General features: G+C 37.7%; 1 protein-coding gene across 5 annotated transcripts in view; it reads left to right on the forward strand.

The window, feature by feature from the left end:
* LOC148862199 (cold-responsive protein kinase 1-like) overlaps nucleotides 1–18,322 on the forward strand; it is a 46,874-nt gene that overhangs the window by 16,473 nt on the left and 12,079 nt on the right. For 3 of the 5 annotated variants that reach the window (XM_088986810.1, XM_088986812.1, XM_088986814.1), the window contains 5 exons: nucleotides 5,965–6,107; nucleotides 8,882–8,997; nucleotides 9,145–9,355; nucleotides 9,432–9,669; nucleotides 11,683–11,833. In XM_088986810.1, the coding sequence (XP_088842936.1) occupies nucleotides 6,035–6,107; nucleotides 8,882–8,997; nucleotides 9,145–9,355; nucleotides 9,432–9,669; nucleotides 11,683–11,833 (789 nt within the window). In that variant the 5' untranslated portion in view covers nucleotides 5,965–6,034. Of the gene's footprint in view, nucleotides 1–1,563; nucleotides 1,662–5,964; nucleotides 6,108–8,881; nucleotides 8,998–9,144; nucleotides 9,356–9,431; nucleotides 9,670–11,682; nucleotides 11,834–18,322 lie in introns of all 5 variants that reach the window. The other 2 variants (XM_088986811.1, XM_088986813.1) reach the window with 1 other exon arrangement.

Genomic DNA, 18,322 nt, shown 5'->3' on the forward strand with positions numbered 1-18,322 from the left:
CGTTACAGTATTCCAGATTGAGCAATATTGCTTTCTAGGAAACTATTAGACCTATTCCAATATTTCTGGGTGATTGCCAAACCTATTTCATCTTTCTAGGTCGGCTGTTAGCAAGTTTTGGGTGCAATTACACCTGTTTCAGCACTAAAAAGGGTCTTTTTTTATCAATATCTTGAAAGGGCTGACAGGAATGGAGTTTAAGAATCAAGGGGAAAGTGTTTTGGGGGCTGGTGATTCTGGTAACATGACTGAGAACACATTTCAGATTACCACTGTCAAATTGATGGATCAAATTGCTTGGAATGGGCACAGTCAGCCATGACGGCTATTGGTGGTAGAGGAAAACTGAACTATTTGTTGGGGGATGTGAAGGAACCAACCAAGGAGGACCCAACTTATGCCAAATGGGTTCAGGAGAACTATTTGGTTATGACTTGTCTGTGCAACTCCATGCAGCCTCACATCAGCTGAAACTATTTGTGGGCAAAAACTGCTAAGGAGATTTGGGACACCATGAAAGAAACCCACTCCCAACCACTTAATGCTGTTAGGTCCTATGAGCTGAAATGTGAAGTAAACAACCTTAAGCAAGGAGAGAAACCAGTCTCAGTTTGCTTCTCCACTTTGAAATCCTTGTGGCATGAGCTTGACCACCTAGAGACAATTGAATGGGAAAGTCAGAGGGATGCACAAACTTACAGAAAACAAGTTGAAACCAATAGGGTATTTGAATTCCTAGCTGGTTTGAATTCTGAATATGATATTGTGAGACAACAACTCCTCACTAGAGAAAGCGTGACCTTGTCACAAGCCTACTCTTTAATGCATAATGAAGAAAGTAAGAGAAAGGTTATGTTGCAGCATCATCCTTTTGAATCAGCCTTAGCAGTAGTGAAACCAAAGTTTGGGGGTGATAAGGAGTGGGATATGAAGAAAGAAGATAAGAGGGAGCTAGTATATGAACATTGCAAGACAGCAAAGCATACTAAAGACACTTGTTGGAAGTTACATCCTCATATAATTCCAACAAAGCTTAGAAACAAAAGGGAAAATGCCAATGTGGCTGTTACTACTACTGGTGCATCCTCATCTAGCACAAGAGCCACATCCCTAGACACCTTAGCTGCTGTCCGGGCTGCTCTAACTCAGTTGGAGAATGAAGTTGGAAACTCAACACCATTATCTCAGCCATTAGTCACAACATTTGCTACTCCCACTTCAGCATTTGCTTATTCAGGTACACGGGCTTCAACATATCATGCCTCAGCCCCAGGTAACACTGAACCTTGTTGGGTGATAGATTCAGGTGCATCTGACCACATGACTTGCTTGTCCTCACTGTTTACTACTTATCACTTATCCTCTGGTAGAGACAAAGTGTTTATTGCTGATGGCTCCTTTGTTCCCATTTCTAGCAAGGGAGACATCAAATTGTCTAATGCCATCTCTCTGTCCTCAGTTTTACATGTTCCTAAAATTAGTACTAATTTGCTTTCAGTTAGTAGCATCACTAAAACCCAAAATTGTTCAGTGACATTTTTTCCTGATCGATGTGTTTTTCAGGATTTGGAGACAAGATAGGTGATCAGGATTGGTCGTGAGATGAATGAAATCTACCTGCTTGGAGGGAGCTCACATGGGGAAGATAGTGAAGTTGGGAGGTCTTTTGTTTCTTAATCTGTTAGTTAGGTTATGCTTTGGCATAATCAGTTAGGTCATTGAAGAGTTTGTTTCTTAGTTTGTTTGAGTTAGTCCATATGTCTAATTTGAAATGTGAAAGTTGTGAGCTTGCAAAGCATTGTAGAAAATTTATCCCTTGATTAATAAAAGAAGCAGTATTCCTTTTGAAATTGTGCATACTGATGTTTGGGGACCTTATAACATCACTGCTATGGGGGGATACAGATATTTCTTGTTGTTTGTTGATGACTATACTTGTTTTTCATGGGTTTACCTTATGCATTCTCGAGATGAGGTTCCTACCTTAACTCGGATATTTCATCAGATGGTTTTGACCCAGTTTAGGGTCAAAATCAAAATTTTCAAATCTAATAATGCAAAAGAGTATTTTGTAAAACCGTTAGCCTCATATTTCCTTGACCATGGAATTATCCATCAGAGCATCTGTCCCCATACACCTCAGCAAAATGGGGTTGTTGAGAGGAAGAATAGACACATTGGAGGTGGTTAGAAGCATTATGCTTAACTCCAATGTGCTTATACGTTTTTGGGGAGATGCTATTCATACAACTGTGTATCTCATCAACCGAGTTCCTTCATAGATTCTTGACATGAAAGTTCCATTCACCCTTTTATATCCTAATAAAAAGTTGTTTACCATTCCCCTTAAAGACCTTTTGATGTACTTGCTTTGTTCAGATTCTTGGACCTCATCGTTCTAAATTTGATCCTAAAGCCTCAAAATGCATTTTCCTTGGTTATGCACAAACTCAAAAGGGATATTGCTACTATGAACCTACTTCTAGAAGGCGATTTGTTTCTATGGATGTCACTTTCTTTGAGGATGTACCTTATTATCCTAGGGTTTCTTCTTAGGGGGAGAGTAGTGAGGTGGGGACTCTTTCATCAGAAACTCCATTACTTGTCCCAATCACTGAAGGGGAGTGTAGTGAGGAGGGTTATTAGAGGTGTCGGGATTTGAGGGTATATCACATGTGGTGGAGGTAGGTTGATTTCAGTCATCAACAGTCCAGGCCAGCTCCAATTCCTTCTACGGATCCAGATCCAGGTACCACAGTTCCTTTATCTTCCATTACAGATGAGATACCTTCCATTGTTGAGCCTTCACCTCTGTTGGATGATCTTGACCTTCTCATTGCAATCCGTAAAGGGGAACGCCATTGTACCTCATCTATAGCTCATTGTATTTCCCAGTTCTTGTCTTATGATCATTTGTCTCCATCTTATACGTTTTTTTTCGCATCCATTGCTGATATTCCCATTCCCAGAATAGTGCAGGAAGCCTTGTCAGTACCTGAGTGGAAGGATGCAATAAAGGTAGAAATGGATGCTCTTCTGAAGAACAATACATGGGAGTTAGTTAATCAACCTAAAGGGAAGAAACCGGTTGGGTGTCGATGGGTGTTTATAGTGAAGCATAATGCTGATGGTTCTATTGAAAGATATAAGGCCAAATTAGTTGCAAAGGGGTTTACTCAGACATATGGCATAGACTACTTAGAGACTTTTGTACCAGTAGCAAAGATGAACACTATCAAAGTTTTACTATCTCTTGCAACCAATTTCTCATGGCCATTATTTTAGATGGATGTCAAAAATGCCTTCCTCAATGGTGACTTGCAAGAAGAGGTGTATATGCAGTTGCCTCCTGGATTTTATAGTGCAGAAGCAGGAAATAAGGTTTACCGGCTTAATAAGGCCTTATATGGACTAAAATAGTCTCCCAGAGCCTGGTTTGATAGATTTAGACAAGTTCATGAAAATTTTGGTTACGTGCAAGCCCATTCAAATCACACTCTTTTTATTAAGAAAGTGGATTCCTCCTTAACACTTCTTGCTGTATATGTGGATGATATTATGGTGATAGAGAGTGATACCCGTGAGATTGACTCTCTTAAGCAACTCCTTCACCAAGAATTTGAGGTCAAAGACTTGGAAGAGCTACGGTATTTCCTGGGTATTGAGGTAGCACGGTCTAAACATGGGATTTTTGTTTCCCAAAGGAAGTATGTTCTTGATCTGTTGAAAGAAACTAGGAAGCTAGGTGTTAAACCTGCTAATACACCTTTTGAACAAAATCACAAGATCAATGCAGAAGGTGGAGAGCCCCTTGAATATAAAGTTATGTTCCAACGGTTGGTTGGAAAACTTTCTATCTTTGTCCCACGCAACCAGACATCTCTTATGCAGTCAATGTTGTTTGTCAGTATATGCATTCTCCTAGAACCACTCACCTACTTGTAGTTGAGAGGATACTGGCGTATTTGAAGAGATGTCCAGGCAAAGGTATACTCTTTAAAGATAATGGTCACGTGAAAATAGAAATTTACACAGATGCTGATTGGGTTGGATGTGTTGATGATAGGAGGTCTACCTCTGGGTATTGTGCTTTTGTAGGGGGTAATCTTGCTTCTTGGAGGAGTAAGAAACAAAATGTTGTTGCTCGCTCCAGTGCTAAAGCTGAATATAGGTCGATGGTGAATGGTGTAGTTGAAGTTTTATGGTTGAAATCCCTATTTGAGAAGTTGGATATTGCTTATGAAAAGCCCCTAATGCTGTATTTGATAATCAGGTTGCTATTAACATTGCCCATAATCCGGTACAACATGACAAAACTAAGCATATTAAAGTGGATCGACACTTTATCAAAGAGAGAGTTGCTTCCCAAGAAGCGTGTCTTCCATATATCACCTCCAACATGCAACTTGCAGATCTCTTCACTAAGGCAGTTTCAAAGACAAAGTTAGAGGCTGATCTATGCAAGTTGGGAATGACTAATATCTATTCCCAACTTGAGGGGGAGTGTAGAGATGTAGAACATTAATGTAGTCCCCACTACTGTTTGTCTATTTATGTTAGTGGTAGTTGGTAGTTATTTTCTGTTTTCTATTATTTATTATTTCTTTGCTTATGTAAGCAGAAGGGGTAATTCTGGTTTTTACCCTATTTAAACTATTAATATAAATAGCTGAGTGAGGCGACAATCCATGTCATAACCCACACTCTTTTTGACTTTCTCTCTTCGTCTTCTCCTTCTCTTCTCTTTCTTCTTCTTCTCTCATTCTCAAACCTTTTTTTCTTGTTTATTGTACATTACAATTAGGGCTGATTGCAGTCCTACTAGACAACTTCATTAAATCAACTCATTGCAATTATAATGATTCTATTTATAGACTAAACATATGAACTTGGATGTCCCTTTATGGACTCCAATTTGGAGTAGGAAACTGACCCAAAAAATATTTTCTAACCACTTTAAAACTAAGACAAATCTACAAATAACCCATGGTGACACTTAAATAAGGGCTCTAACTCCTAAACAATTCTATTAACTCTTTCCTACTCCTACTGAGATCAACTTAATGTAAAGACACCAGAAGTTACTAAAAATAGTAATTACAGGAATTACTATAATCAGTAAGCCCAAAGTTACCATAAATAGTAACTTTGAAATAGTACATTTCTGGAAAACTTAAAAGTTGCATCTTAAGTAGATCCCGCTTTTAGTTCTCACCAATTCTTCTCCTGTGAAATTCCTTCGGCTATGTTTGGTTTGAAGGAAAAGGTATGGAAAGGAAAGAAAAGGAAGGGAAACCTTTACAAATCTTGTATAGGTTTCCCTGCATTTTCCTTCCTTTCCCTACCTTTTCCTTCAAACCAAACATAGCCTTTGAGATGAGCATGAGGTCAAAAAGACTTTTTCAGAGCATTTCTTCCTTCTCTTTAGATCTGTTAGATTCTTTTTGGGATTCCAGAGAGACTCAAACTGATCTAACCAAATGCATGTTGCTGCGTCAACTATCTTGATTGGTTCTTATGTAATCTACTGCAACAGGGGACAACCCATAATTTTCTTTTTCATCCAATAAGTTAAAGTCCTTGTTTGTTGTAATAGAAAAAGCAAGTTCTCTGTCTTTAGTCTCTAGAATATCTTCGAAGGGTATTCCTTCTGTGGTGCTCAATCTTCAGAATTTCCTTAGTCTTGCTTGACAGAAATGAAATTAGTGCTTTGATCATATATCCTGGCATACAAAGAATTGAAGATAGAATACTAGAAACATGGTTTGTATGTGAGTGGACAATTGCCGATGAAATAATTAGCATGGCTATTCATTTCTTTGAGCTTATGCATAATTAACATAGTTTTCCTTTCCAAAGGGATTATGTTTCAGCCTTTCAGACTTTCAGCTATTATATTGCAGTAAGATGAAATTATTGAGAATATTTTATAACATTTGCTGTTCTAATGGCTCATATTGGCAGGCTGAGTTTTGATTTATATACAAACTTTGTCGTGATATAGAAAGGCTTTTTGGTGGTGTAGCATATAGTAATGACTTGTTTTGCCTTTATATTTGGAAAAAAGGGAGCTTCTCCATCCAGACAACCTGTGGAAGTCAGTGAAGGTAATCGACAAGAAGGCTAAAAATTTAACTGGTGTTTATGTTTTGATGAATAATAATTATTGCTTGCAATTTACTTGAAGCTTGTTTCATTTTCTCAATTTTGTTAATATATTCATATGCTAAAGTGATCTCTTACAAGTTGAAGGGTCTAGAAAAGCTAGGAGCAAACCAAAAAGGTTGAGTAGTAAGAAATGATTTGAGGGCCCAACTTTTAACGATAGATATGAAACTGAACAAAATGGAAAGGCAGAACAGTTTTCACATTGCTGAGCCCATCCAGTTGGGAGTTGGGACAAGGCTTAGTTGAGTTGAATTTATATGTTATCTAAGTAATGAATTTATGCCACAGGTACACACTTGGAATTCTGTTTATGCATGTAGACTATGGTACTTGAGATGGAAGCTCAAAATGGGTCCATGTGGGTTTCAGCATTACACTTGTACTATTTAGCAACTTTCAGCCAATTGCCCCCTTTATGTAATCTTTTTCCACCTTTGACTATATGAAAAAAAGAAGTCAAGAAAGTTCAAGGGCTGTTGTTTATGGAAGAAAATGGGGAAATTTCACTAAATATCATCAAATATTGCGAACCATGGTTGTATGGAACTAACTAGAATTGACATTTTTCGATTAATTAATTATCCATGACATAACCATTAAGTTTTTTATTCCCATTTGGAGAACATTGGATCATCTTAGAAGGGCTTCACTTCTTTCTTTGTGAGATATCCTACTTTTCATGGCCTCCCACATCATTGACCACTCAAGAAAATTATTCCTATCAAGTTTAATTGTAGTGATCTAAAGATTTGAAATATCATTAGTTCCCATAGTATATCCAAGTCTACTCTTATTATCTGAGTATCCAACCATTGAACTAATCCTACTATAATTACACTTCATGAAGTCAACAATAAAAATAGGGAAGTTCCATACATGCTGGACTGTTGGAGAGATTTTTAGGCCTTGGCATGCAATACACAATACTGTTATGCACTCACATGCATATCCTAGCAATAGCAACCATCTTACAATCAGCTTAACAGCATTCACAAGGGAGAAACAAGGTCTAGACAGTTATGGACTGGAAAAACTAGTTCAGAACCCTTGAAACTCAACGAAATCATTCAAGACCACCTTCAGTGGTCTCTAAAATATCAGGTGAATCAAGCACTTGAAGTTCCATTCACAAACCCTCCATCAATCGGATGCAGTCAATTAAAAACTCAAACCTATTAACTTTTTCTTTATTATACCTAGAAAAATCCAAAAAATGGTGTAATAGCATCAAAAAACCCTTGTTCATACACTTGCTAAACAAGGGGTGGAAAGAAATGATATATTTTGGGCTGTGTTGTAATTTCTCTGGTGGGGAGGGCTAAGAGTGTTTATCCCTCCCCCCTCTTATTGTACTAATTTTCCTCATTTTAATGAAATTGATTCTGTTATTGATAAAAAAGAGCATCAAACGGCATGAAACTTAAACAATCACTTGAAATCATGCTTGATCTGGATCTAGGGTTTACTCCATGTGGGGATCTGATAGACCATACAACCTGCTGATATCAGCTAATAGAGATGATGATGTCAACAGCCGACCAGGGAAACAGTGGCTAAAACTCAATCTAGAGTTTTCTCTAATAGCAAATTATCAATATACTTGGTGATTTCTAGTTAGATTAAGATATGGAGAAGTAGAAGAAGAAAGAAAGAAGTTTGAGGAAGTGCTTGGGATGTCAAAGTGTCTTCAACATGCCCCATTTCATTATTATTTTTGGTAAGTTCATAAGCTACACTTAAACCCTTCATTAGCACAGACTAAACTACCAATACAATATTAAGTATACTTTCAACAGTGCCTACACAAATGCTTATTGGGTTGTGACTGGTAAGAGGTTCACTTCAGATTATAGCACTATTGTTAACAGCAATATTGTCACATGGAGGAGTAAGAAGCATAATGGTGGCAAGGGTATAGAGACATGGCACATGGAACTTGTGAGCTGTTATGGTTCAAAGCTCATATTAGCAAACTGGGTGTCTAATAGTAGGAGCAATGGACCTTTATTTTAGCAAAAATATTGCAATTAGTAATTCTCATAATCTGGTTCAAAATGATTAGAAAAACACATAGAGATGGATGAAAATTTCATCTTAGAGAAGGTTTCCATGAAGGAGATGTACTATTTTTTTCCAATATGGAGAATCAGCTTGCAGATGTTTCCATTAAATCAGTTGTGAAGTCCCAATTGTATACTATTCTAAGCAAGCTGAGCATGTATGACAGTTATTCACCAGTTTGAGGGGTACTGTTGTAAGATGCTGGGACTATAGGAGTTAATAGAGTAATGGTTTATGGTCATAAAAGTAATATTGTAGTTTCCTCGTTACAGTTTAGAGGTTGACATTATCTCTTACTCCATCCCTTTGATTCTCTATTTCTTTCGTTCAACTATCTATTTCATGCTTCTCTTACAATATCTGCTATTATTTAAAATTAAAACTGAATGCAAGTGTTTTCACCCCTTAAAATGAAGAAACAGGAAGAGAGACCTGTTTCCATAAACAATGCACTGTTACCATCCCTAATATTTCTTACTTGTATAGCTGTTTAGAGCTGGAAAGTATAGAAAGACATTGGGAAGAATGTTATTTTTATTTATCGGTTGGAACTACTACACATCTTTAAAATGCACATCATGGATCCATTAACCATTGGCTTATGTATGTTTATAAACTTATAAAGTTCTAATGAGATTCAAACTGACTACAGAGGCTTCAAGCATCAACAATGTTTACCTCTTCACATACAGAGAACTGAAAAATGCCACTGATGATTTTAGTCCAGTGAATAAAATTGGCGAGGGGGGTTTTGGTTCTGTATACAAGGTAATTTCATAATGGATTTGTATATGCTTGTTAAGTAATGAGACTGGATTGTTACTTGAAGACCTGACTAAAGTTGTTCAAACGGAAAACTGAACTATTCTTATTTGTAATGATTGGTGCCTCCTTTTGATATTCTTCTGTGTTCAGGGAAAACTTAGGGATGGTCGAATTGCAGCTATAAAGGTTCTCTCAGAAGAGTCGAGGCAAGGAGCACAGGAGTTCTTGACAGAAATAAATGTGATCTCTGATATAGAGCATGAAAACCTTGTTAAGTTGTATGGTTGCTGTATAGAAGGAAATCACAGAATTTTGGTGTATAACTACCTTGAGAACAATAGTCTTGCACAGACTCTACTTGGTATCAATTTTCAAATTTTATTTGCAAATTATTGGGTCTAATTTTCTCAATAATGACTTACTCTGTCTACCATCAGGTGGAGGTCATAGTAGCATCCAGTTTAGTTGGAGAACACGGTATAAAATTTGCACTGGCATTGCACGTGGACTTGCATTCCTGCATGAGGAGGTCATGCCACACATTGTTCATAGAGATATAAAAGCAAGTAATATCCTCCTTGATAAAGACCTCAACCCCAAAATTTCAGATTTTGGCCTTGCAAAACTTATCCCACCCAGCATGACTCATGTCAGTACACGCGTTGCTGGAACAATGTAAGTATAAAATATCCCATTAGGTTTCTTATGAACTGCATATTTCATTTCAGCATCATTTTGACTTGGAAACTTAACAGGAGTAATTCTATAGTTTAGGCTCAGTTTGGGAAGAGTCATCATCATCATCATCATCATCATCTATGTCTTGTCCCAACTAAATGGGGTCAGCTACGTGAATCCTGTTTTACCATTCTGTTCTATTCAACACCATGTCCACTGTTAAATCATTAATGTTAAAATAAGTAATTACTTCTTCTATCCGTGTTTTTTGGTCTACCTTGAGCTCTTCTAGTTCAATGTGTAATAAATCGCTTATTTTATCTGGTGCGGTTGGTGGTCTTTTATGTACGTGCCTAAACCATCTTAGTCTACTCTCATGTTATCACCTATTGGAGCTACTCCTAGGTTCCTACATTACTTCATTCCTAATCCCACACTTTTTAGTTTTCCTACTCATCCATCTTAATATTCGGATTTCTGTCTCATTTATTTTCTGGACATCATGTTTTCTCTGCTCCATACAACATTAGCTGGCCTTACAACTGTTTAATAGAAATTTTCCTTTAATCTAAGTGGTATTCGCCTATCAAATAAAAGTCCAGATCCACCTCTCCATTTTTCCCAATTCCCATCTAGCTCTAATTCTTTCGGTGATATCCTCCTAATTCTCTCCCTTGTTATAAATTACTGAACCAAGGTACCGGAAATGGTCACTTTGAGCTATCTCTTGGTCTCCAATCCTATGTTTATCTTGATTTACACTCTTATTACTAAATTTACATGTCATATACTCTGTTTTAGTTTGACTTATTTTAAAACCTATTCTTTCTAAGGAATTTGTCCATAATCTTAATTTTTCATTTAACCTTTCATTAGTTTCATCAATTAAAACAATGTCATCCTCTAACAACATGCACAATTTGCCTTGCGACCCCAGGTCAGGTGGGGCCACCCACTAAATTTAAGCATATCAATAAGTGGAGGAAAAGTTAGGGAAGAGTTCAAATACAAATAGGTTCAGTGCAAACCCTTGTATACAGCATTTCTAAACTTTGTATTTTCACTGTGCATATTTATATTTTTAGTCTTCCAAAATGAGCCTTATGTACATGAAAATACAAAAGCAGGTATGCTTACTAGTGTTCATTGTCTTGGCTTGACAATCAGTGCCAACATACTATAGTGGCAATGATTAATGGTGTGACAACTGAAGGCGAGAAATAGAATATCTTGATGCATGAACTCAAAGTGTTAAAGAAAAATAAATTTAACTCAAAGCCTCATTATTCCTGTTCTCTTAAGCTCTTGAATGCATTCAGTGGCTATTAAAATTTGGTTTTTGATAAAAGCTCCTTGGAACTGCAAAATTATTGATTGGTGGACCTCTTTTAACCTCAACTCAAAGCAAGAATTTTAACTATGATTTTAGACTTCCTACTCAGCTAATTGACCTAAAATCATTTTGGGAGGTATATGTCAGAATTTCCTTGGGTAAGAGCTATAGAGGTTACATTTACTCTGAGACTAATTAATCATCTTTCATGAAATTCAACAAATATCTCCATTGGGTCACCTTTAAGAATCACACAACATTTCTAGAAAAAGATTTTGAAAAGCTATCTGGTCCTAGACTCCTAGTGCTTTAGATCTATCCATGCAAAAAACTACCCCTACCACTATAGTGGATAAGGGCTAATTATACCCTCTACCACAACTCTTGTGGATAAGGCTAGTTATAGATGGATTTAAAATACGTGTCTTGAATTCAGCAATAAAAGCAGAATTGAAACATGAAATGATGATTAATGAAAGAAGAAAGAATCAGAAAATAAAAATAAGAAGAGAAGCCAGTAAAATAATCAAGATAGAACAATCCAATTGTGGACAATAAACTGTTCACTAATTTTGATATGGACTAACTATAATCATGCCTATCCCAATGTACTTCAATTCTCCATTTCCTCTGCAAGGTTTAATATATTTATGTGGCTTTTCTTTGCCTTTTTCTAGAGGTTATTTGGCACCTGAGTATGCGATACGAGGACAATTGACACGCAAGGCAGATATATATAGCTTTGGTGTTCTCCTCATGGAAATAGTCAGTGGGAGATGCAACAAAAACACACGGTTACCCCTTGAAGAACAATATCTTCTTGAAAGGGTAAGGATCTTTTGAACACTCAAGATATCCATGGTGTTTTAACCAGTGTTTAGAAAACTGGACCAGATTGGCTGGTTGAACTAGTTGAACTGTGACCCGGGTCCCTAGCCAATTCGGTCATACCCTAAACTGGAATTCATTAAAAAACTGATCAAGACCGGTTGACTGGCTGGTTTAATCAGAGAACCAGATAAGCAGTCCTGGTTCATGGAATTGCTTGAGTCACTAAATAAAGGAAGTTTCAAAATTCTTATGGCAACACTTGACCTCTTATTTATGTGCATTGCTCATTTAAAATTAACCCATTTCCTTATTTGTGTTAATTAATGACTCATTATTGTATTACTTCATTACACGTATTTTAAAGAACATGTGAGTTAAGAGGCTTGAACCCTGGTCATCTGCTTTAAAAATTAAGAAATTTTCCATCTATCGACCACATTCAAGTATTATATAATTTGTAAAACATATTATGTAGTATTTATATGACCCACAATATATACTATTGTGCAAAACCCAAAAATGCAGATTCGAATGGCACCCAAAATTGAAATAAAAGAGATAAAGAGAAGCAAGCAAAGAGGACACAGATTTTTTTTTTGAAGATAAATAAAGAAAAAAACTTTATTACTGAAAGGTGTTTACAGCACTTGTCACTCCCAGAAACAACCAGAAGAAACAAACAAAACAGACTTAAAAGCAAAATACATCAGAAACCCAGAAAGTTGAGCATTCAAAGAGCTCCAGAAGTCTGCCCCAAAATCTTCTTTCTTTATTCCTCGAAAATCTAGCAGAATTAATACCCAACCAATGACTAATGAACTGATCCAAGCCACCACCTCTTCCCAAGTTTTCTTTTTATTCTCGAAGATTTTTTTTTTTTTTGTTTCTTTCCTTCGGAACTTCCCGGCACACTGCAAATGTAATGCAACTCCACATCAGCTTGACCTTAGAACCACCCTGAACTCTTGGCCAAAGTCCAAAGATTTCAGCCTGATCTGAGATTGACCACCGATCCACTTTAAACAGCTTGAAAAAATGGAACCATATGGGGCAAACGAAGCTGCACCTGTAGAACAAATGCATGATGTTTTCTTCTCTAGATAAGCATAGGGCACACCAGCTTGGGAATTGAAATCCTTGACTCTTTATGTTGTCCTGAGTCAAAATACACCCCTTGGCTAACAACCATGCAAATACATGGTTCGGCTTATAGCCTATGTCCATGGGCGAAGGAGGAGAAGAAATCCACTATGTAATCTGTAATGGAGAGGAATACAGAGTTGTGCACTCACAACCACACTCACAAAAAATCCTAAACCCCAAATACACCCAGTCTCACTCTTCTCTCGCAAAGAATTCCAGGCACAACCATAACAAATCTCCACTTTGGCTTGAATTCTCTCAAGCATTACAAAATAGAAATCTCCCTTCACCTTCTCCAACAAAACCCCAATGGGTAAACTCAAATGCTGCAAACACCAATCAAGTCACAAGGTTCCAACAGGCTGGTTAGTAGGGTTTCCTGTTGGTTGTAGGCTTGTAGCAGAGACTTGGGATCGAAGCCTGCTTGCACATGGGTTGGAGGGTTTATGGGTTTGGGGGATGGGCTACCCCCCATTGTGTAGCCCCTTGGAGCAAAAAAAATCAAATAATTGGAAATTTTAGAAAACAAAAAAAACCATTTAAGTCAAAACACCAATCAAGTCCAAGCAATGCTTGAACTTAGCCCCAAAAAGAGGCTTTGTTAACATATTGGTTAGGTTATCTACAATACCAGTCTTCTTCACAATGATATCTCCTTGTTCCACAACATCACGAACAAAATAGTACCTCAAATCAATGTGTTTTGTCCTCTCATGGTACATTTGATCCTTAGATGAATAGCACTTTGACTAGCACAATAGACAACAGTCACCTTTGGTCCCAAACTAAGTTCACCAAACAAACCTTTCAATCAAATAGCTTCTTTAACTGCATCAATCACTACCTTGTACATAGCCTCAGTAGTAAATAGTGCAACTGTAGACTGTAAAGTGGCTTCCCAACTAATAGCACAACCACCAATAGAAAACACATAACCTGTGAGTGATCTTCTCCTGTCAAAAGATCACCTGCATAATCCATCAAACTGAGTTCACCATGTCATCACATTTTGACCTTGGGTTTGACCTCGGTTGAACCCCTGACCCATGAACCTCTTTCCTTTTCTGGTTTTATGGTTGGTCTGGTTCTCTAAACATTGGTTTTAACCCTAAATGGTGTTTGTTCTAACAAAATTATACACTAAGTATTATGCAGGGTTCCTATAAATATGATGTCAAATCACTAGAATGACACCTTATTATGTATCCACACTTTATTTTTGATCGAGCAAGGGACTGCACTTACTAGGCTAGGGGTCAACCAAGATGGGATGCATCTTTTAGGTTGGCAATCCCTTCTGTGTGCAGTAGGAACTTTTGTTCGAGGCATGATAGGGGTTTTCTTCTCAATCCTTGGGTTTGAATTTGGAAACTCCCACTTAGAAGTTGGTGTCTAACAATTGGAGGTAGAAGTCACTGGAGTCATTGCTATGTTAAGATTTCGTTGAGATTGTCATATTCTTTTGTGCATCTAAATGCTTATAGATTGGATGCTGCAATCACCAGTGTTTTGGATTCTTGGCCAGAAGACCTGGATGGATGCAGTAGATGTTCTACTCACTTCTCCAACCTTCTTTTTCACAACTGAATCCTTTGTTCATCATGTTTGCCTCCTATTGGTGATAGTATTCTCAGGCAATAGGTTTTATTTATTTCTCGAGAGCATATAAGATGTTTCCAGAATTTAAAACATAATAAAATCATAAGAATTCAACAGAATGAAATCCTAAACCTCATTGTGAGATTGTTCTACAATTATGTAAATATCTGAAAGAAAATAGGACAGAAAGAGCAATGTCTTCTTGAAGGTGCCATCAAGCTTGGTAAAATTGAAAGGAAAAATTGCTCACTTTTTATTTCTTTTCCCTTTTGTGATGAGAGTTGCAGCTGTCATTGTTTGCAGCACCATTATATTTCTTAATATGATGATGCAACACACCTAAGTTCTATGTAACTTAATGTGGAATCTGTGTTGGCTATAAGTGCCTGTTTAGGTAAGAGGTGTTATAAAAACATATAAAACTGGAATACTGGATGGATGCTTCTCCAAATACTTACTGGTTACATTTTGTGATAACTTGATTTGTTTTTAGTGCTTGCTTTGTTCATCATGCTTTGTTTGCAGATTATTGATGAATGCTCTTAGTTGAGCAGTTTCTTTTTATCTAATAAACCCATACCATTCACAAGCCTAGAAGGAAAAAGCAGCTTGGTTGATTGAAATTGACTGGTGGAATTGTCAACGTGATGTTTTGAAAGCTTACCTTCTAATAAGTAAAAACTTCAAGTTTTTTTCCCTGACCAGTAACTCATCAGAAAAAATCATCAAAAAAGGTTTGGAAAGAACCAAAAGAGGAAAAAGTCACAGTCCCTCAACAAATAAGCAGATCTGAGATCTAGCCGCACTTCTACTCTACCCCAACACATATATCCCAATTCCCAACAGCCTCTCTGTACATGCCGGGGCAAGGCTGCATCCATCTATCCCTCCCCAGACCCCACATTGGCGGGAGACTTGTGCACTGGGCTGCCCTTTATGCCTTTCGCAAGTGATTCAATAGAAGCATATGCAGATAGTTGGACCCAGCTGAATGTGGAGTTCAAGCTAATGGCCAAGGATCTGGCTTCCTGAATGAAATTTCATAGCTGCCAACGGCCTAAATCTCTATTTCTTATTCATTGTATCCATTTATGTGTATCCTTCCACTTCTAGATTATCATATTACAAAGAGCATCCCTATTTCAATCCTTGGTGTAAGTAATGAAGCTCAGCTGCATGGTACTCTGATGGTGCCTCCATAGACCAGAAAGGAAAACTTAAGTTCCCTGCAAGAATAGATTTTAATTATAGCTTGATTCTTTAGTCAGCAACCTAGTCAGAATAAGAGTTCAACTGCATGTGATTACAGTGAGTGTTCCATGGCCACGAACACAGGAGTTATATAGCTTTTAAATATACATTTCTTGGTTCTTGTAATCAGCAAACAGGTTAGAATAAGGAATTCAACTGCATGTAGTTGTAACATGGGCATGGAAACGAGACATAATCTGATACATATCCACAAATTGACTCAGCAAGATGGAAAAACGTGGAGGAATTGGGGACACATTTAATATTAGAATACCATTTAGAATAGGTTAATCTGGTGCTGTTTATTATATGTATTTAGGAACAAAGGTAATCTGGTCCTTTTATGTTAACACTCTCTAATAGAATAGGGTGATATGGGCGCCACCAAGATTCTTTCTCCTCTAACTCTCTATTTTTCTTTCTTTTCTTCTTACTTCCTCTCTTAATTTTCTTCTCTTACAATTTTTCTGTGGGGTCCAATGATAGGGTCTAACTTGTCTATTTATAGTTTGTTTATGTTCAAAATTTCAGTCATTGTATAAGTAGGATTAGAGTTATTGAGTCTTCTTTGAATTGAAATAGGATATGACAGCTAAGTTGGAGTCCTACTAGGATTATGGAGTCTAACAGTTTGACTCCTAGGACTATTATGAGTCTTGACAGTTTGACTCCTAGGATTATTATGAGTTTAGAGTCTATAATATGTATGGACGTTGTACACAGAGCAATGGAGTTTATTGAGTTTTCTTCAGTTTATTCTAATTATGGTCAGTGATTCCCATACCGTAGAGTGATTCTTGGCACCCCGTGAGTGATTCTGGATATTTTCTCCCTTCTTTCTCTCCCTATTTTCTTTCTTCTTCCTTCAAGAAGCCATTATAGTGGTTCAGTGGTTCTGGACATCAGAAGTTTCTTTGTAAGTCTTCCATTGAATAGTGGTTCAGTGGTTCTCCTTCCATTCCCAAGGGGAATTGGAAGGGAAAGGGAAGAGGGTATTTGCGGAGGAGGAGACTAGTGGGAAGATGGGAGAGTTTGTGGAGGTAGGCCATTGGAAAAAATCTTTGAAGATTGAAGCTAAGGAGCTTCTATTTGAGGAACTGAGATTAAATGGTCAGCTGAGCTTGAAAATCAGGGAAGCAAAGAGAGGGATGGTGCTGTTAGAAGGTTTGGGGGTAATTGAAGGGTTCAAGGAGTTTGTGGAAGGTGCAAGTAACAAAGGCAAACAAAATAGCTGGAAAGAGTTTCTCTCAAAAACTAGAAGAAGGTTTGTTGTAGAGTGTAAGAGAAACTTTAAAGGTTCTTTTATTTCTTTGACAGAATTTTTTGGCAAGGGTAGGAAGCAGATGGTCTGTTTCCAGAGGGAAGGAAGAGTCAGGGCTGGAAGGCCCATGGTCTGTTTCCCATGGGGTCTTATGTGAACTGCTGCAACGTTTGGGTGCTAAAAGAGGAGTAACAGTAAAAAGGAAGATAAGTAGTTCTACTAGTTCGGTGAGCAATAATAAGCAAGAGACTCTTATAGTGACAGCTAGGGTAGGTAAATACAGAATGGGAGTAAACATACAGAGAGGAGATTGGGAAAGTAAACTGATAGTTAAAGCTTCAGCTCACATTCTAGATTGGAGGAAAGTTGCAGATCTGTTAACAGCAAGCTTGAAGTTGAAGAGTACGTTTATTTTAACACCTTTTGAGAAAGACAAGGCTTTGCTGGACTTGCTTGAGAATAGAGTAGAAATTGAGGCACTAAATATCCAAGCTGAACTTGGAAATCTCACATTATCAAGATGATGCCAGGATCAAACTCCAAAGATTTCTTTGTTGAAGATGGAGTGCTGGTGCGTCTCTTAGGCCTTCCCTTTCACTTGTGGAAGCAAGAAACTGCTTAAGCCATTGCGCTGATGTGTGGAGGATCACTAGGGGGTGTCTTTTGGGGAGACCTTTTTTCAGCTTCCATTTTATTGAATGGAGTAAAACCTTAGGAGATTCCTCGGAAGATAGAGGTGCTAGTAAAACCTTTGGAAAGAAGCTCGTAGGAGGGAGATGAGAAGGTTGAAGAAGAAGAACTGGGTGGCAAGAAAGGATTGGATGATTCAAACAAGAAAAACACTTTCACTAAAATGAAAAAACAAATGCTGGAGAAACAAAAAGGTAGCATTCAGGGGGTGGGTCTTATGCGTGTGGAAGCAGCGTACAGTCTAGAGGGTGGTAGGTCTTTCGCACAGGTTGTAACTGGTGCCAATCTGACTTTCTTAAACAAGGAACAGGGGTTGGTCCAGGGAAGAACTGAACCTAGACCTGATAAAAGCAAACCAAATCTGGGGTTGGACGTGCGTGACCCTTTTAAAAGTCACGTTGCGTGACCCTTTTAAAAGTCACGTGAGGTCGCGGTTTATTAAGAATTGGCCAAAGCCAAAGCCCATGTGGAATGATACTGTTGTTAATAAAGGCCCAAATGGGTCAGCGGGCCGACCCAGTCATTTAAAAATCCGCGTGAGC

Source organism: Nelumbo lutea, chromosome 4 (genome assembly GCF_056320005.1).
Source record: "Nelumbo lutea isolate HS-2025 chromosome 4, American lotus-T2T, whole genome shotgun sequence".
In the NCBI taxonomy this organism is placed as follows: Eukaryota; Viridiplantae; Streptophyta; class Magnoliopsida; order Proteales; family Nelumbonaceae; genus Nelumbo; species Nelumbo lutea.